Here is a 21,001-nt window from a genome sequence, read left to right as displayed (position 1 = left end):
CTGTTGCCACTAGAGGTCAGCGTATCCACCTAAATGCTAACGCTTTCAAAACCATTACAACGCCACTCAAACGGAATACTTGAAGCAGCATTTTGATTAGAATTTTTTTCTAATCGAATTGCTCAAGTTAATCTATTAATCGTTGCAACACTAATTAGAATACAGTAGTGTCTGCGGTAGCTCTTAGGCTACCATTGACGGCACTAGACGTCCAATCCAGTTACTGAAACTAGAACATTCCGATTAATCGATTAATCATTTAATTAATCATCCGATTAATCGATTACAAAAATGATCGTTAGTTGCAGCCCTAACCTTTTGGGTTCTTTATCTATTGTCGGTATGTACAGTGTGGACCCTGATTAAGGCAAATAGGCCTGATAAGTTCCCTAGTGATTCTCCGTTTGTGTTGGAATAGTATCGTTGCACCGGTGGGCTGTCTTTGGACTACAGTGAACAACTATGACCTTAGACTGGAGGCAGTTGGTTGGAAAGCAGATGGCCACATGTCATTGAGCTGGGTGCGATATTGACAGAACACCTCATGTTCATGCGCCCATTAGCCTTTGCTTGCCAAACATTTACAAGTCCGCGAACTGCTGTATATGTCATCAATTCACATGACAGATGGCCGTCGTCGGCAAGATCGTGCTTCTTCTCGACGTCTGCCTGGCCCGACACCTTCTCAAACTCATCTCCAGAACGTGCCCGGAGCTGCCCTTTCCCCCTGCTCCTCCCTCTTTCGTGCTTCCCACTGTTTTCACACCGTCAACGCCACAACTTTAAGGCCTCACCCTGCCCTCTGTTTACAGAAAATTAGAGAATTTAATTAACAGATAACCATAGCTCCATAATCAAGCCACTTATCATAAAACAACAACATGCATAAAGCTGTCTTTAGCTTTCACAGGAAATAATTTGTTGTCCAACAGCTGCCTGCGACTAACATTCAAGAGTTGCCATGTCCTTGCACTTCAGTGTGGTCTTGGCTGCTGTGCTACATGGCTTCGACATCTGATTTATTTACTTCTCTGGTGACCATAGACCAGGCGTCTGACCACCACTTGTTTAAAAACTTCTCCAAGAAATCGTCCTTGTTATTATGTTGACTTTTTCCCTTCTTTTTAAACAGGTTGATGAAACCATAACCAACCAGAGTTTTCAAATAACAAGTCACATTTTGTTTTGCAGGTGACATGTCATAATAGTGCAACCATATAAAGGTCTGCTAGTATGCCAAGAATCATGTTTCAGTACATACTTTGATATTAAGATCGAATGCAAAACTGTTTCTCTTATGTGTTAACATGGACAAATTCAATGCCATTTTAAAGGTAAATGTCAACGGCTTAAGTCTCACCTCATGAAAGGGACATATCAAACGTTTGTTTTCCTTGAGAGTATGTTTATTCAGATGGGGAAGCGACAGACAGACATGAATTCCCAACGGTCTGATGTTGAGCTATGCAGGAGGCCCTGGATCAGACTCTGTGGAACCAAGGTCAGCCCCGCAATTTATGACATTAAATTCTGCTGTTCTTGGTATTGAGTAGTTTTTTTTTCTCCCCTGTCGATTTACCCTACTTCTGTAATGTAATTGTAGCTGCAATAAGAAATCTTAGGTAGGAAAATCTCCTGAGAATACTGGTGCTATGAAAGCACTTGTCATCAAAAAGGGAAATGTCATGATAAACTGTCATGATTAAACTGGAAAAGGAATTTGTTTTAAAAGTAGTCTTACATATAATGACATCATTTATAATATTAGAATTCAATGTTCACTGCAAAATCGGCTCCGTTCTCTAGCATATCCAATGTTGTTTCAGTAAGCCAAAATAAATATGCGGCAGTTTCTTAAAGAGGCTCACAGCTTTAGCAAAACCTATGCAATTTAATGATAACTAGAGTTCTCCCGATCACATATTTTTTCACCTGATTTTGAGGTATTGCCGATACCAAGTACCAATACCTTGGCAATTTATTTATTCATTTAAAGGGTGCCACAGATAGAAAGACATGTAGTTCTTAAAAGATAAATGTTGGTACGAGTTATAATAATTTTACAATAAAACCCCACTTAATGTTTTCGTTTTAATAAAATTTGTACATTTTTAAAGCAAAAAAATAAACTAGTTGCTCGCCATTGACGTCACATGGCCACGCTGCCGTACGTCACAGCTTCACTCTTTAACAATGTAATGTAGTGATTTAAATACAGCACAAGTTGTCATTGGCGAGTTTAAAATAAGAAGTCGAGCCAATGAGTGCGTTTTGTCCCTCGACTGATGCTGTAGTTTCCTGTTTAGTGCGGATCCATTGTGATTTACGTTCATTTGAGTGTTGTCTTCACAAAAACCAGACTCCTAATAATGGCTCCCAGCATCATAGTTTGGATATTTTGACTAAATATTGCCATCCAGTATATTTGTTAAGCCAAGCGAGTTGCTAAAATGTTTAGAGTTTGACCAAATTCTGAGTAAGTTTTATGTGCATTGTGCATATGTATTTTGATTGTGAATTTGTGAATGGCTGTTCTCTTTGCATTTTTATTTACCTGTGTGAGAATAGGGCCTCATTATTGTTGTATTTTCACTATATGATACTTTTGTTGTGAAGGAGTTGCCGAAGCTTATGCCAATAAGCGGCGCGGTCCGTGCTACGAATCTGAATGCCTGTGTCCACTCTCCTTTCTCTCTGCCTTATTGGCTTGATCCCTAATTAATTTAAAACCCGCCATTGACACCTTGTGGCGTATTTAAATCACTACCTTACCTAATTAGTGACACTTTTTTTTTTTTTTTTTAAAAGAGTGACGTGGAATTCCGGCAGCGTGGCCATGTGACGTCACCGCCCTGCGACGTCAATAACAATGGCGACCTTCTAGTTAAAATAATTTTACAAATTTTATTGAAACGAAAACATTAAGAGGGGTCTTAATATCTAATTATTAAAATTCGTACTAAGATTTTTTTTAAGAACTACATGTCCTTCTATCCGTGGTTCCCTTTAATAATTTATGAAAAATAACTTTTTTTTGTTGTTGCTTTTGACAGTATCCTTGTCCATCTTAATTATTTTGTTGCTTTGTAGCCATTACAAAAAAAATCTGAAAAACATTTTTTTTTTCCCACCTGATTCCGATATTCTAAAAATGATATGCTCGGGCCCCGATTTCTGATCACGTCATCTAATTTTTATAACTCAGGATTATTTTATTGCTTGTCGACTCCAGTCCAGTCCAATTGACTTGGGGGCTGGCAGCGTTCACCATTAATGGCAGCTGATGAGTTGATACCCAAACGTATACTGTTTATAAATAAATAAATACATTTAAATAACCCCATCTGAGATTCTGATTTCCCATATTGCTTCATAAACCTGGTGGCTTATAAACAATAAACAAATCATTCAGGCCTCCCAAAATGGATTGTGTAAATGTTAAGCCTGTTGCAATATGCAATAATTCCATTTATCGCGCGGTATGTAAAAATGAAGACTGTAATTTTCCCGCTGCGATTTATCGCCTTGCGTGCGTACGCGCTTGCGGCAGATGTGTGGCAGACATGCTTGACAGCGCTGTTTAAAGTTCAGCTTCCTTGTTCCCAACTACGCAACATGCTGGGACGAGGACTCACTCTGTTTTATTGACTTCTGGGTATGTTCATTTTATATATTTGAGTTTGAGTGACCGTCATTCAATGGAGGGAGGTAGGACCGAGTGCACTGTCGGCGCTCAGCAATGAGTGAGCGGAGTGAGGAAGAGGACGAACCAGTCATCAAAATGTTTCTGGAGGTTGTTTCAACAAAGATGGCCAACAGAAAAAATCTACATGCTCATTTGAAACACTATCACCGTCTCCAGTTTTCACTGCTTAGTAGGAAAACTGCATCGCAACAAGCGGAGCCTCCTCGTCACTTTAATTGACAATTAGAGGTATTCGCCCGATGTGAGAAATACAGACGACACCGCGCAAAATAGGTTCCCTCACGGAAAGTGAAGTCTGCTACATTGCTGAAGAAATGAGACCGTTTTACCTCTGTTTAGCGTTATTTGATACCTTTTGTAGCCAAATTTTTGTTACTGCAATTTAATTTAATTAGTCTATTTTTCTCTGTTGTTGTTGAAGTGCAATTACTGTTACTGCAACTTTATACCTATGTGCCGAAATGCTTCAGTTAAGTGCAATTTTATTTTTTTCTTGAAAAAAGACATTTATTATGGGTTTCTGTGCGGTATTATTGTTGTTGTATTTTACTTAAAAGAGGCATGGTCTATTGTTTTTAGTTGTGATTTCTTAAAAGGTATTTTTTAATTTAAAAGAAAACATTTATTGCGTTTAAATGGGTGTTGTTGGTCTATAGATATATACTGTATTCTCACTGCGTTATTGTAAATTGGTTAATTTTGGGGGGGGGGGCGCAATAATATTGTATATCGCAATAATTTATGAGATAATTTATCGCCCTCTAAAATTTGTTATCGCGACAGGCCTAGTAAATGTTCCATTCATTGTTGGTGCACGTGTCAAAATACAGTGATACAACTTATAATATTCACAGCTCAAATTATTATTACAGCTAGGACTTGAAAGAAATTACCAGAACCTTTATAAATATGTACATACAAACCTTGATAACACATGTTTCTAATGTAAAGGCTTGTAGGAAACAGTCATTAAAATGTGTCTTAAGATCAAAGGCTTTGCAATTTAAACCTCTTTAAGTGGGTAACATCATTTACAAGGATGAAGTACTGGTGTTAGTGTCGTTCAGCTTTATGGTAACTGCTTATTACGTTGCTTATGTTAACTGCTTACTACATTGCTTCTATTTTGGGAAAACACCCTGCACTCACAACATTGATAACATGACTGAACGATGCCGTGGGAGTATTGCAGTGTAATTTCTACTTCATCTATTACAAGGTTCTGCAAACTGCAGCTCTTTAAACCCTCTGATGCGGCTCAGTTTTATCTTGAATAAATGAATATTTGATTAAAATGTATTCTAGCGCTTGCGAGATTTATTAAAGAACTTTAACTTTCCTTTATTAGACAAATCAAGTCGGGTTGGATGAATTGTTTGTTTATTTGTGGAACACTTACACAGGTCGTGAATTTACCAACTATGTAAAGTCAAGGATGCCACGTGGAAGGTGCACCTACAAGTCTTTGTGCTATTCACAGGCGCAAAGACTTGTGGACATACTTTCCGACTAGCAACTTTGACTTTACACGGTTCACTAAGGCAGGTCATGAATTCACCAACTATGTAAAGTCATTGTTGGCACTATAGGTATGACAATACATCGAAATGGTTGTGTATCACGATACTATGTACCCTAAAAGGTTAACGGTATGCTCTTGCCAAGATTCGATATATAGCATTTTAAAAAGGTGTCACTGTTTGGGGAAAATATTTGAACCAACAGTTTGCGTCCAAAATGTTTCACTAATAAAAAGGTATTTTGAAGGATCACAATGGGAGTATGTCAGACTCTCCATGTGAAACATTAAAACTGTTCAGAATCCGGGCACTTAGACTTCCATTCTCTGTGTCAAACAGCTGAACAGGACAGGTTTAAAAAAAAAAAAAAAAAAAAAATGTTTCACTAGAATAGTGTCTGTTTTAGCTCACTGGCTGCACTTGACAGCGCTATACATCCAATCCATTTTGACAGGAGGGTCAAAGACGTCTAGTGCTGTCATTGGCACTGAAACGGCATTCACAGCCAGTCAACTGGGATTTTGGGGACATTTACATTTTAGGGACTTCATTTAGGGATATTCCGAGGTTACTTCCTCTTCAATAACACAAAATCAACAGGAAGTGACCAAAAATAAACATACAGGTAGTCCCCGGGTTACGACATACTCGACGTGTGCGATTTCGACTTTACGATGCTGCCATTTTGTCTCGTCTTTTTTTAACTCTTTCACTCCCAGCCATTTTCACCGGTGCAACCCCCTTCACTCCCAGCTGTTTTACTGGATTCTGACTGATTTTGCAAGGCCCACCAAAAATTCTGTTCTATTGCTATATAAACCTGGAACACACCAAAAGAAAGATTAGACTCTCTTCTTTCAACAGGAAAATTAAGTTAGTTCGTATCTTTTTTCCATTCTTTAGAAATCAGCATTAGAAAATAGCTCAGTTTTAGCAATTTTCTGATGAAAAAACAGAGAAATTAAGCTTTTTGTAAAATCATACATTCCAAACATAACATATTTTGGCTTGAGTTACATCCCAAACATCTGAATAATGTTTTCCTTTTACAAAATAACATAAACAACAAGACAAATAGAGCTTTTATAGGCATGCAAACTTGCCACCTTTTGGCGAAATTTCGCCGAAAGGTGTCAAAAATGTTTAACTTCTTAAAGCTAAACGTTTGAGTGGTGGCATATAATAGTCTTCATAAATCATTCAATCGTTTCGTTCAATCAATTCCTGCGCTTTTAATGGTGTCTACAACACAAGTATTCGCTTAATTTCTTGATAACTGACTTCAGATAGTCCTCGATATTTCACCGCCTCGTAGAACGCAGTTATTCGAGGTAGCTCTAACTGCGGAGGGGCTAACTAGCGCCTTTCACACAGGGCTTTGCTAGTAAAGTTGGCGAATGTCAGTTGGGATCTGAATTTTCGCCAGTTGGCGTTGTGACGAGTTATTTAAGGCCGCTTTGTAAAGCGCTTGTTAACGATAAAAAAATAAATCATGAGCAATTAGGTAACTAGAGTGATGAACTAGTGCCTTCCATACAAATCATGTTCAGGGCTAAGTTCTGAATGGTCACCAGTTATTTTTGAGAGTTATTTAAGGCCCCTGTATACTCTCCGATAATTACAGAAAGGGAAGAGTTTTGCCTTGTTGTGGAGGTCGTTTCATTTGTTTAGCCATCGAGAGTTTATCAAACCGGAGAGCTCCGCTACAGGTCGCATTTGAAAGTACCCCCATTCCCGCGCTGTTCGTACACACCCTCGTTCATAAAACAGCCTACAGGTGTACTTCTGTTTATCCAGTATGATGCCCTATCAATCGAAGTTAAGGACCATGGGACTAATTGCTTTGGTTGAATGTAAATAAAGTTATGATCACTACAGTTAATGCTTTTGAAGACTTGTAATTTTTTTATTCTATCTAGCTATCTAACACATAATAGTTAAGTGAATGGAATTTATACTGTACCTGTAAATTCATATTTTATGCTGTACAGCTGTTCTCTGCTTAATGCAAATGGGACATACTGTATATTTTTAGATTTTGTATAATTTGCTACTTAATGCGTCTTATATGTTCTGATTTCAGGATGAGAGATTTAGACTTGTATATGTTAAATTATTATGTACTGTGTTTAATTCGAGGTGTCTCTGGTTGCACTATGAAATGCACTTTTCCGCGCATGCCGTTTATCCATGTTACTTTGTCACCTTTTTCACCCCTAACCAGTTTGCATGCCTGTTTTAATAGCAAACTTACAATTTTTTTTTTTACAGATAACTGAGAGATGACGCTGTTGTGGCTGCGACAGCCGGGGTAAACTTTTCCCTCATCGCCGCCTGTCTCATAAAGATGGATTTTTTTGAGTCTTTCTTTTGTGGTGACCACTGCCTCGTGGCAGAGTTCGCCTGGGGAACGTGTGTTCCTGGGGGGGAACTGGTTTGGGCGTGAGTGTTTCCGTTCGTTCCGTTGAATCGGGTTGCAGGTCTTACCAAATGCGCTACTGCCCTCCAGTGGCCAGTTTTATGGCTTTAAAATGGATTTTCAGCATTGTGCTTTGGAGCTAAGTTGAATCAGGACCCAGAGATACGTATTTTTGTCACAAGAGACATAAGACGTATAAATACGTCTTTGGGACACTGAATCAATTAAAAATAGAACATATTTATACGTTTTTGGGAGCAAATGAGTTAATAGTCGCACAAACAGTACCTTATTGTACAACATAGTATCCTATTTTATAATGACCTTTATTGATATGACGTGTTCTGTCCTCACTAAATGTGAAGTTGTTCATCTGACAGAAAGCAATTGTGCTTTTTGAAGCTTTTTACGTCCTTCACTTTTGACAATTTGTAAAGCTGTAACACATATGCAAGCGTCGGTTCAAAAACGACACGCATTTCAACATTAAAACACTCAACACAAAACAATTGTTCAAATGTCCATTTAGTCTAATTTCAGTGAGTAAATTTAGTATCTTAAATTAGCCTAATTTGCTTCACATAAGTCCGCTCTCTTCAATGCTATGAATGTTATTGTATTTACAATTCTCATAGCAAATTGCTCACATGTGACTCCACAAACTGTAGCTCTTAACTTAATTACAAATGCATACGCAAACATATTTTAGCTGAAGCAACTTACAGCCTTATATAGGCCAAACCAGAGCGCAGCTAATCTTTATCCTTGTGAGACGTCTGGGAGCTCCTGTATGGAAGCATTATTGAGCGACAGTCCAGCCAGACCCAACGCTGCCACCAGAGGGCAGTGTACCCTCCACCATTAAACAAAATAAAATACTTTTGGACTTTATGAATAATTATTTTAAATTTTTAAAGGGTTAATTCCAATTTATGCGGAAATTCGGGTTACGTCGCCAGCGTAAGAACGGAACTCGTTCATAACATGGGAACTACCTATATTTTAGAATGATTTCCTGACCCATGTATCAATAATTGTTGATACCCAGAGGTTCCCACCCCTCGGACACTTGGAAGTTGTACCCACATGTCTGTGCCTGTGGAGGCACAAAACGTGTATACACTGTATACATGTATACTTGTCTTTTCTGTGGTAACTGGGTCAAAGTGGTTCTTTGGAGGGGGAAAAAAAGGTTGCCAACCCTTTGATCTATAGCAGACATGTCCAAAGTTCGGCCCAGGGGCCAAATGCGGCACGTGGTCAAATTTCATCCGGCCCCCAGCCTCTGTCATAAAATCAATAACGTCTGGCCCACACAAAGACTTAATAAATTTGTCAGCAGTACTGCTACCAGCATATGAATTATCTTACACACTAAATGCTGCTCCTCATTTACCCAGTAAAATGCAGCAGCACTCTAAGCAACATTACCCCGTGTGACCCTTTACTCCCAATATTCTAAAATGGCGACAATCAACAACAACAAAAAGTTGACTGCGACGGCCGACGCGTCAAGGATAGGTGGAAATTGGACTATTCTTCACTAAAATACGCAACAACTGTCTGCCTCATTTGCAAAAAGACAGTTGCTGTTTTTAAAGATTTCAATGTCAGGCTATATTACCAAACAACACGCTGACATGTACGACAAGGTTACAGGGAAGATATGTAGCGAGAAATTGAAGCAACTTGAAGCTAGTTTAATTTCACAGCAGCAGTATTTCGCAAGAGCCCGAGAGTCGAAAGAGAACGCCACAAAGGCTAGTTGCGAGATTGTTGAAATTATTGATTAAAAAAAAATAAAGCAAATGTGACAGACAGAATGGCTAGCTAAAATTTGCTTAAATATATTGTCGGCCCCCCACATTTTTACCACACCAAATCTGGCCCCCTTTGCAAAAAGTTTGGACACCCCTGATCTATAGGAACAAATATTGTATGTTATCTTGGGAATAATGGAATTTGCTGGTGTCATTAGCATACCCGCTAAAATTGCTTTTACGCTTTGCGTGCGCAACAGAAGGAGCACACTGAAATAGATACTTCCCTTCAATGTAAGGATAGTTGACCTTCAATGCAGGCGGACGTATGAACTTGTATCACATGTGTTCGAGTTGGCTTTAGTCGGGCTCTCAACATAAAGGTCCGTCGATAATGAGGTTAAAGGTAGAAAATTAGAATGATTTAATTAGTAGTCTAATCCTGCCTAATGACTTCACACGCCATTTTAAATGTGTTGAAGAGTAAACATTCTCTACATAACAATGTTCAACATCACAGTGACATTCCCCAGCAGGAAATTATCACCATCTCAAGTTTCCATTTAGAGGACGGTATACATTTTCCTTCATCCCTGCTAAAAACATCAACTTTTAAGTAACTGTCACAGTTTCATTCAGGTGTAGTGCACAACTTTATTTTTTAGGAGCTGGAAAAGCTGATCTCATTAGCTTCAGTTTAGTGTATGTGAGATTCAAAATAAATCCAGTTCAACACTGTTATGATCTGGTGTGCCTGTTTAACAAAGGATCGCTTCACTCATTGTCGGGGATATTTGACCTTGAGCATGAGCTTGTTTATATAATTATGGCTCATGTGTTCTTGTCAGCATTAGTCGGTCAGTGTCAGTGCTCCGTTAATGCCGCTTGATATTCTAATAATGACATCAACTGTAAGAGACTGGGAAACAAGAATTAGGACTGGGAGTCTTTGGCATGAACCCGATTCGTTATATATCTAGAGTTCTAGATACATGGGTTGCGATTCGATAAAAAAATGATATCTAAAGCCAAAATGGTTTGATTACGATTAAATACATATTGGGAACCAAAGCGAAAAATTTGCTACCACATGGAAAAAAAGCGATGTTTGTTTTAAATCTAGACATTAGTATATCCTAGGCGGCACTTAATTTGTAAATCATAAGGTTACGGAACGCAACGTACATATGACAGCGCAGGGAAGACGAGAAGGGCACAGGTACCGGAACATACGCAGAAAATGGTGCTGAAAACAACACGCAAATGCCCACTTGCCATGCTGTGGGACTTACAAGCCTCAATTTTAGAAAATATCCATGGTATAAACGTTATGACAACAATTAACGATTATTTAGGCTATACTCCGCACAGCACGGGCAATTGCCCACATAATGACAGGTGGGACTTACAGTAACATACAGTCTAACTTGAGAATAAATAACGCAAACCCATTCTTTTGCGAGTTTAACCCCCACAACCAACTCAATTTTCCGGGGGAAGAAAACTTTTGAACAGGAGGGCATTTAATTTTTTTTTTTTTTTTTTTTTTAACAGCAAAACCCTATCTGAGGGTGGTGAGCATGCGAGAGCAGAATTACAGACGCCATGACTTTATTATCACGTACTTGTCTCGATCTAAAAATTCCATGTAGCATGTATCACTGGGTGTCAAGACACAGCTGTGAATGGCCAAAGCTGGATTTTGGGGAGATTTTATGGGTGAAACATGGTAATATAACAAGGGTCGCAATGCAGAAATCGCAGACATCAAGGAGTGGTCGAGATTTTCTTTTTCATATATTTACCCCTTTACACATTTTTTTTCAATTTTTCTTTATTTGGATCGGTTATTTATCTAACAAATCGGAGAAAATGCGACAGTAACAAAAAAAAAAAAAAAATACAATTAAGCGATAGTTATGAGGTAGATATCTGACTTTTTTAAAGACGCCACTTTTTTCATTGTGACGTAATTTGTTTAAAAGTTAAAAATATGTGAGTGACAAATTTTTTTAAAGTCGTTTTTTTTTTCACAACGAAATATGAGACATCAATTAATGATTCTAAGCTAAAAACGACATTTTGGATAATATAATGAATTACCTTCGTTTTATTGCTGGGTTGAAACAAAAGCAGTTGCGCGACGTCTGTAAACGGGGGTTTTCAGGGTAAAACGGACAAATTAAAAATAGTTCGGGGGCTTAATGCGCCATGAATCTGCGATGGCAGCATATAGACAGATTGTTCTATCAAACACAACAGTTGTTTTGGCTTAAGATACCTTAGTTTCTTTTAAAGAGGAGTGCAAGAGCAGAAACTGCTTTTTCAGCCTTGTCTGTGTTTTCCACCGTATATTTTTTAAACATTCAAGATCGAATGATTTTGGAAGTTTTTTTTTTCTCTCTCCCTCCAGATCACCCAACCATACTTTGAAGTAAAGACTCAGAGACATTACTCGTAAGTCAAATATAAGCTGTACAGTCCTGCCAGAAACACGTGATGATCAATCACATAAAGCTGTCAATCACATTTCTAACTTTAGCCTGTCTGGAGATACTGGTGGCATCCATATCATGACGTATGAGAAGTTGTTTTTCTTTTTATAGCACATTTCGTACTGGGAGGCTATGCTAATTCTGATTTATTTGCCAAGGTTAAGGCCATCAAATTAGCACAATTCCTCTGGGTTTAAGAAGATAATGTCATCGGGAATAGTATCATTGGATATGTTCCAAAACATATGTCTTCCTAGTATTAAATTGTGATATTTAATTACTTTATTATTATACAGTAGTACTTAACACTAAGCTTGAATACTGTACATAGTGGGAAATTTTGGCATGATGATGTTCTTTAGCAGGCTCTGCCACTTTACTATTATCACACCAGACTCTCTGTCATTCTGGCTTGCCCCATTGTCAACACCAGTTGATGCTACAGTGCTATCTGCTTTCTCACCGAGACGAAAATAGACAAAGGGATTGTTGTGTAGAGTTGTCACATGAATATTTGCATAACGGAATGCTTGCGAGTGAGCTTTTCCACATCGTTGTGAGTACAGAAAGTGATTTACGAAAGTTTGCCATTGATTCAGGGAACAGACATTGGGAAGATTTGAGTGCATTCCTATTCAGTTAACTCATTGGCTGCCATTGAGGAAATCATTTTATGATATTCTAAAATACAACTAATGAAATAGAAGAACAAGCTCTTTTCATCCTTCAGCTGTGAATTTAAATGAGTTTAACACGTTTCGTAGGATGACTTCCATGGGCTTGAAGGACTGTGCGGTTCGGCAAGGATTCATACAATTTATTGATGAAGTCATCAGGAACATCAAAGAAAGCAGTCTTGCATGCCTCCCAGAGTTCATCAACATTCTTGAGTTTCGTCTTCCATGCTTCCTCTTTCATCCTGTTCATGTCTGGTGACTGGGCTGGCCAGTCCTGGAGGATCTTTATCTTCTTTGCCTTGGGGAACTTTGAGATAGAGATTGAAGCATGCGATGGAGCACCATCCTGCTGCAGAATTTGTCCCTTTTTATGGTTAGGAATGTAAGAGGCAGCTAAGATTTGTTGATATTTCAGACTATTTACGTTGCCTTCCACCCTGCAGATCTCTCGCACACCCCCATACTGGATGTAACCCCAGACCATGATTTTGCCACCACCAAACTTCACTGTTTTCTGAGTGAATCTCGGATCCATGCGGGCTCCAGTAGGTCTCCTGCAATATTTGCAACAACTGTGGTGTAATTCAATGGAAGATTCATCTTAAAAATCCACCTTTTGCCACAAAACAGTGAAGTTTGGTGGTGGCAAAATCCTTCAAGCCCATGGAAGTCATACAAAATATTAAATCTGGATCTCACAGCACCACTACGTTCATTCGCTCATTCGCTGCCATCCCTCCCACTTCAAACGGATCGGACGTCTTTGGCCGTCAATGGCAGCCGATGAGTTAATTTTGGCGCATTTCAGGTCATCTGCTGTTGATTTTCATTCACTTCCTGTTGACTTTGGGACATTTCTGGGTCACTTCCTGTTTTGGGGGGCATTTACAGTGTGGCAAATAAATATTTAGTCAATCACCAATTGTGCAAGTTCTCCTACTTGAAAAGATTAGAGAGGCCTGTAATTGTCAACATGTGTAAACCTCAACCATGAGAGACAGAATGTGGAAAGAAAAAAACTGAAAATCACATTGTTTGATTTTTTTAAAGAATTTATTTCCAAATTAGAGTGGAAAATAAGCAAGTGCAGGGAAATATATATGGAATCACTCTATTCTGAGGGAAAAAAATATGGAATCATGAGAAATAAATAAATCAAAACAGATCTCTAGTATTTAGTACCACCACCTCTGGCTTTTATGACAGCTTGCAGTCTCTGAGGCTTGGACTTGATGAGTATTCTTCAACAATTTGGTGCCAACTCTCTGTGATTGCAGTTGCCAGATCATCCTTGCAGGTTGGAGCCTTGCTGTGGACCTTTTTTTTTTTTTCCAATTGACACTCGCTTGACACTCACTGAGACATGCTACACTAAGTTTTTGGATCAGTACGCGATAATATCTTGTTAAAATCACGGTGTCTTTAATTATGCTCTCACTTCGAGTTAGGGGTTTAAAAAATAATCTTTTAAATACCATCCTGTGTAAAGTTTTTGTTCCCCCAGAAAATTGAGATTTTAAGCTTTCCCATGATGGGATCACACATGCATAGAGGACAGTTTTGAAATTTGGCCAAATTAGGGGTCTCAGGGCGGAACTTCAAGTCACCTGAGTGTTTTCCGCCATATGTACAGTGGGGCAAATAAGTATTTAGTCAACCACCAATTGTGCAAGTTCTCCTACTTGGAAAGATTAGAGAGACCTGTAATTGTCAGCATGGGTAAACCTCAACTATGAGAGACAGAATGTGGGGGGAAAAAATCACATTGTTTGATTTTTGAAGAATTTATTTCACAATTAGAGTGGAAAATAAGTATCTTGTCACCCACAAACAAGCAAGATAGTTCTGGCTGCCAAAGATGTCTAACTTCTTCTAACGAGGCTCCACTCATTACCTGTATTAATGGCACCTGTTTTAACTCATTATCGATATAAAAGACACCTGTCCACAATCTCAGTCACACTCCAAACTCCACTATGGCCAAGACCAAAGAGCTGTCGAAGGACACCAGAGACAAAATTGTAGACCTGCACCAGGCTTGGAAGACTGAATCTGCAATAGGTAAAACGCTTTGTGTAAAGAAATCAGCTGTGGGAGCAATTATTTGAAAATGGAAGACATACAAGACCACTGATAATCTCCCTCGATCTGGGGCTCCATGCAAGATCTCACCCCGTGGCGTCAAAATGATAAGAACGGTGAGCAAAAATCCCAGAACCACACGGGGGGACCTAGTGAATGACCTACAGAGAGCTGGGACCACAGTAACAAAGGATACTCTCAGTCAAACAATGCGCTGCCAGGGCCTCAAATCCTGCACTGCCAGATGTGTCCCCCTGCTGAAGAAAGTACACGTCCAGGCCCGTCTGCGGTTCGCTAGAGAGCATTTGGATGATCCAGAAGAGGACTGGGAGAATGTGTTATGGTCAGATGAAACCAAAATAGAACTTTTTGGTAGAAACACAGGTTCTCGTGTTTAGAGGAGAAAGAATACTGAATTGCATCCGAAGAACACCATACCCACTGTGAAGCATGGGGGTGGAAACATCATGCTTTGGGGCTGTTTTTCTGCAAAGGGACCTGGACGATTGATCTGTGTAAAGGAAAGAATTAATGGGGCCATGTATCGAGAAATTTTCAGTGACAATCTCCTTCCATCAGCAAGGGCATTGAAGATGAGACGTGGCTGGGTCTTTCAGCATGACAATGATCCCAAACACACAGCCAGGGCAACAAAGGAGTGGCTTTGTAAGAAGCATTTCAAGGTCCTGGGGTAGCCTAGCCAGTCTCCAGATCTCAACCCAATAGAAAATCTGTGGAGGGAGTTGAAAGTCCCTGTTGCCCAACGACAGCCCCAAAACATCACTGCTCTAGAGGAGATCTGCATGGAGGAATGGGCCAAAGTACCAGAAACAGTGTGTGAAAAGCTTTTGAAGGGCTACAGAAAACGTTTGGCCTCAGTTATTGCCAACAAAGGGTACATAACAAAGTATTGAGATGAACTTTTGGTATTGACCAAATACTTATTTTCCACCATGATTTTCAAATAAATTCTTTAAAAATCAAATGATGTGATTTTTTTTTTTTTTTCTCCCCACATTCTGTCTCTCATGGTTGAGGCTTACCCGTGTTGACAATTACAGGCCTCTCTAATATTTTGAAATGGGAGGACTTGCACAATTAGTGGTTGACTAAATACTTATTTGGCCCACTGTATGTCTGTCGCATGTTAGCATAAGTTGCAGGGCTTGCCAAACTATGAAAAATGTGCGACGAACTGTATATCTCAGAAAATGTTATTTACAGACGCGCACCTGTATCGATTTGGTAATTAAACTGATTTTAATGCGACTGAGCCAGCCAGACTTTGCGTGGTTAGCGTGTGTTACCGCAGACAGTGCGTGTGTGAGAGTATAGAGGTGCTAATCAGTAATGACACAGAGGATATCTTTTCCCTGTTGTTCTGTGTACTGGACTGTCCTAACCAGGGACTCCCATTTGGCCCGTGACAACTCAACCCCCTTCCTACGTCCTTAGAGTCCACCCCCTTCAGAGGGCAATTCACTCAAGCTTTCATGCCCATTGGAAGAGACCCTACTCAGATATCAGGATTTTGGGGGGGAAACTGAAATGCGTTTGAGAGAGTGAAGTAGCGCCTTTTATTTCCCTACTCCCACCTGGCAGGCAGATTACAACAAAGCTGCTAAGAGAAAGTTGCCGCCGTGGCTGGTGGTCGAGGCTTAAGAGGTGTAAAGGCTGTAGGTGGTGCTCGGGAGTTTGTTGTGTATTGCGCTTTGCGGCAGGTTGTGGACCGGCCTAAGTAGCCTGGGAACTATTTTAGGGAGGCCAACGAAATATGCTCGGGAAAGGACAAAGTGGTGGATACCCCTCAGAGACAACTGGGGAAGTTTTACAAAGGTAAGACGAGCCAAGTCGAGTGCACCTAGGCAGAATGTTACTGTTGCTGCTGAATGAAATCATTTCTCTATAATTTATTTGCTCTGGCATGTCTGTCGAACAACTTAAAATGTGACAAGTTTTTCGAGTATTTTTTTCATCACCAAATATTTTTGAAAACAATATTTGCTCGGGTTTGTGAAGACATTAGCAAGAAAATAAAATAGATAGCTACTATACAATCTTTAACACTTTACAATAAGGGTCTCACAATTAACATAAGTTAATGCATTTTTAGACAATAACTAATGTTTAAGTAACATAATAATTAATATAATGCCTCATCTAATATGAATTAATATATACAATAAGGGTCCAAAAAACATTCAGTAATGGCTAATTACAGTTAAGTGGAAGCACTTAAGCATTTATAATTTCTTAGTTAACGGAGACATGCTACACTTAACAATAAGGATCCAAACAGTATTCAGTAGTAGTTAAGTAATACTCATGAGGAGGCACCTGTACGCATATTTTAAGATTAAAATTCGGTAACTAATTTTAAATAATACCGTACTTAAACTTAGGTTCGTAACACCCAATAACTCACAGATCAGTGTTTCCCAATTTGGAGGAATATATTCACTTACTCGGACCAGTATACATTATATACTGTATATACACAGTACGCATTAATAACTGTGTATTAATGAACTAATTTCTATGTGAATTATATATTGCATTATATTCATTTTTTTTTTTATGGTACTTAAGCACTAGTTTAGTTACTGTCTGGTTATGGATTAACGTTGATTAATTTATTAATGTCAGATAAGGGATTATATTAGTATAATGTTACTTAAACATTATTGTCTAAAAGTGCATCAACTAATGTTAAATGAGGGACCCTTGTTGTAAAGTGTTATAAAGACACTTCTATTAATCTAATAATTAATGTGAGAATATGAATTATGCGGTACTTTACAGGCTCTTATTTTTATATGAAAAATGTCCACTGACAGATGTATTTTGGATGTTCATTTTATTTCATATAGAAAAAAACTTTTCACTATCAATTACTGTTCACATGAATTTCCATTCCTACATAAAGCACCATAAATTATATATTAAGAATTGTTTGTTTTTTTTTTAATCTTTTTTTATTGAAGGTTAGTCATTTGCCCTCATAGGTCACACAACTCCAAATATATGTTAATTGCGGCCAACGTGCTTCATCTGCTATTTGCCTCTTTTTGACTCATTGCACTCCTTTTCGCGACCAGAATTTAATGCAAGAAATTCAGGGCTTGTTCAGCTATATTATTTGGAGAGAGCGAGCAGTGAAGCAGATCATTTTGAAACATCACCTAATGATTGATTCACTGCTGGTCACGAATGGAAAGCTCATCAGCTTTCTGTCAAGTAATTAAAATCTCTAAAACGATTTGGATGGTGATGATGTACTCAATTTATACGAAATTAATAGGTTATGTAACTATAAGATTGGTGGATAAAAATGTTTTTTTTTTTTTCAGAATTCATGAATTTGATTATTTAATGGATACCCCTTTTACTTAGGTTGTTGCAATATCTGATGAGGAAAAGTAAACACTGTAAGTAGGCAATTTTTAGCGAAATTACAGTAGATTTAAGACATTATAGTGTATATTTCTTACTTACAACTTACTTTAGTTCGTCAAGGTCACTTAGAGTGTTTCAGTATATCATTTATAGAAATACAGTAGTAGTCATTTTAGGGTGTTTTTAGTTCAATTCCGACAATAAAGATAACACTGCAGTAGTTTTTGTTTATGATTTTTAGGGGTAATACACACACTTCATCACTCGTATTTCTGAAGTGTTAATCCTCAAGTGTTGAGGTTTTGATGAGTTTCGCAGGATTTTCAAATTATACCCTGAAACGCTTAAGGTTTTGGGAACCTAAAGATAGGGTTTGATTCAAAACGTCAGATAATGGGTAAAGGCATAAATCCAAGTTGATGTCTATAGCTGTGCCCCAATTCAGGGTCTGCTGAACGCAGTTGACAGAAGCCAGTTATCTGGCTTCTTAAAGAGAACCACGGATATAAAGACTTGTAGTTCTTAAAAGATAAACGTTATTATGACTTAAAATAATTTGATATTAAAACTAGGGCTGTCAAACGAGTAAAATTTTTAATCGAGTTAATTACAGCTTAAACATTGATTAATTGTAATTAATCGCAATTCAAACCATTATAAAATATGCCATATTTTTCTGTAAATTATATACTGTATATAGTCTGTAAAATAAATTGCTGGAATGTAAAGATAAGACACAAGATGTATATATACATTCAACATACGGTACATAAGGACTGTATTTGTTTATTATAACAAACAAGATGGCATTAACATTATTAACATTCTGTTAAAGTGATCCATGGATAGAAAGACTTGTAGTTCTTAAAAGATAAATGTTAGTACAAGTTATAGAAATTTTATATTAAAACCCCTGTTAATGTTTTCATTTTAAAATAATTTGTAAAATTTTCAATCAAAAAATAAACTAGTAGCCCTCCATTGTTGATGTCAATAATTACTTACACAATGCTCATGGGTGCTGAAGCCTATAAAATCAGTCACACCCAAGCGCCAGCAGAGGGCGGCAAAACTCCATAAAACAATTAACAAGTGGGCATTTCACTCTACTGTCATTTAAATCTGTCTGAGCGGGACATGTGCGTTAATTGCGTCAAATATTTTAACGTGATTAATTAAGAAAATTCATTACTGCCCGTTAACGCGATAACTTTGACAGCCCTAATTAAAACCCCTCTTGATGTTTTCGTTTTATACAATTTGTAAAATTAGCTTAAACTAGTAAGTCGCCATTGTTGTTAACGTCGCAGGGCGGTGACGTCACTGGGTTATGCTGCAGGGCTTCCAGAGTATGACTCTAGCGACGCTTTCAATTTGAACCAGAGAGGAACATTAATTAGCATGACAGCGCTGTCGATATTTAAGCCGAGTGGCAAAGGCAAAATCAACAGGAAAGATGGGATGAGACGAGAGTAGGACAAAACCGATGTTCTGCCAAAATGTGCTACACCGGCGAAACGTCTACAAGAGGCGAATTTTACACCTAAAGTACTAACCTGCGCTTTCAGCTTGTTTTGCTTAGATGCGTACCGACAGAACATACTAAAGATGCCTTAAAGTGCCTGTGACACGAAAAAGCATGTTTATTTCATAATACACGCAGTATTTTATGCTCCTGAATGAAATGGACCGCTTGAATGTGTGAAAAATCGATCGATATATTTATTCAATTTTTTAAATCCCGTGCTACGAAAATGACAGACTGTCTTGCATTGAGGAAGAGGGCGCTGTGACGTGTATGGGAGAAGCAGTCCTCTTCGCTATACAGCCGTACTGTTGTATAAGAAGGACTAAGGATTCAGCTGATTTTTGGATTATTTATAAGTTTATTTTTCACGTCACGCCAGCCAAACGGCTGCAGAAAAATCCGGCGACCGACGGCTTGTCGCACATTCCCCCGCTGGGCGAGCACTATTTTGCACCCGATCAGAAATTGCAACTTTGAGTTAAAAATAGCCGCGAATACAGCGATTACAAAGTAAACACTATGAGAGCTTTTTACATGCCCATTCATGATCAAACCTCAGTAGTCCTTTAGTTAAACAAAGTTTGTTGTCCAGCTGCTTCCCCGGCGAGCTTTCCTGTCCATAGTTGCAGGGGAACGAGCTGTAAATTGCTCTCCGCCGGGCGGTTTGCCGATCTGCAAAGAAAACGAGGAAATATGACTAAGCGTATGTAGCGTTTGGCTTTGACTTTTAATACAGTGGGAGACGAGAAAAGACCAGTCTGTGTCTAAAAATGTTTGCAACGGACAACAGGAAGCCACATAAAAATAAGATGTCACTTACAAACATATAAACAAACATTATAAACAGACCCCACTCACATTCATAAGCCACTTGATTTTTTTTTTCAGCCAAGATGTGCTGAATATTGCCAACAATCGTCCCGCTTTGTTTCGCAGTGTTACATCAGTAAACCTGCAAGCACTATTAGCATCATAAAAGGTGGCATACAAAGTTGCTCAATGCAAAATAGCAAAAATAAAAACTGTCCCACTGTTCAATGACAGTTGTTTTTGTTCTATTTTTTGTTTTGTTTTTACAGTTAAATGGTTATTTGAATTTATTAGTATTTATTGTTGGATTTTATTCATATTTATTTTTCACTATTAGATGGTCAAAAAATGTACCGTGAATGTATTTTTACAGACTGGATGTTTTTTTTTTTTTTTTTTGTTTGTTTTAATTCAGGCAAAGCGATGCACTGTGTCTTTTCTATACTTTATTGTAAGTTGAGCTATATATTTTTTCTTTAATATTAAAAAGGACACAATATTATGCAGAGGTATGCGTATATTAATAATTTATAGGCAAATTACAGTGGCGGCAGAAAGTTGTGTGAGGGGGGCGCGAAACGTTTACATCTTCCTGGGGGGGCGTAACG

General features: G+C 38.3%; 1 protein-coding gene across 2 annotated transcripts in view; it reads left to right on the top strand.

The window, feature by feature from the left end:
* Positions 1–21,001, top strand: part of rbm20 (RNA binding motif protein 20) — a 132,066-nt gene that overhangs the window by 3,022 nt on the left and 108,043 nt on the right. The window contains exon 1 of one of the 2 annotated variants that reach the window (XM_057842677.1): positions 16,183–16,495. The exons of the other annotated variant lie outside the window; for it this stretch is intronic. Coding sequence (XP_057698660.1) covers positions 16,434–16,495 — 62 coding nt within the window. The 5' untranslated portion in view covers positions 16,183–16,433. Of the gene's footprint in view, positions 1–16,182; positions 16,496–21,001 lie in introns of those variants that run through there. 2 annotated transcript variants of the gene reach the window in all.

This window comes from Corythoichthys intestinalis, chromosome 8 (assembly GCF_030265065.1).
Source record: "Corythoichthys intestinalis isolate RoL2023-P3 chromosome 8, ASM3026506v1, whole genome shotgun sequence".
Taxonomy (NCBI): domain Eukaryota; kingdom Metazoa; phylum Chordata; class Actinopteri; order Syngnathiformes; family Syngnathidae; genus Corythoichthys; species Corythoichthys intestinalis.
The sequence above is the reverse complement of the archived record's forward strand: the minus strand, read 5'-3'. Positions and strand labels throughout refer to the sequence as shown.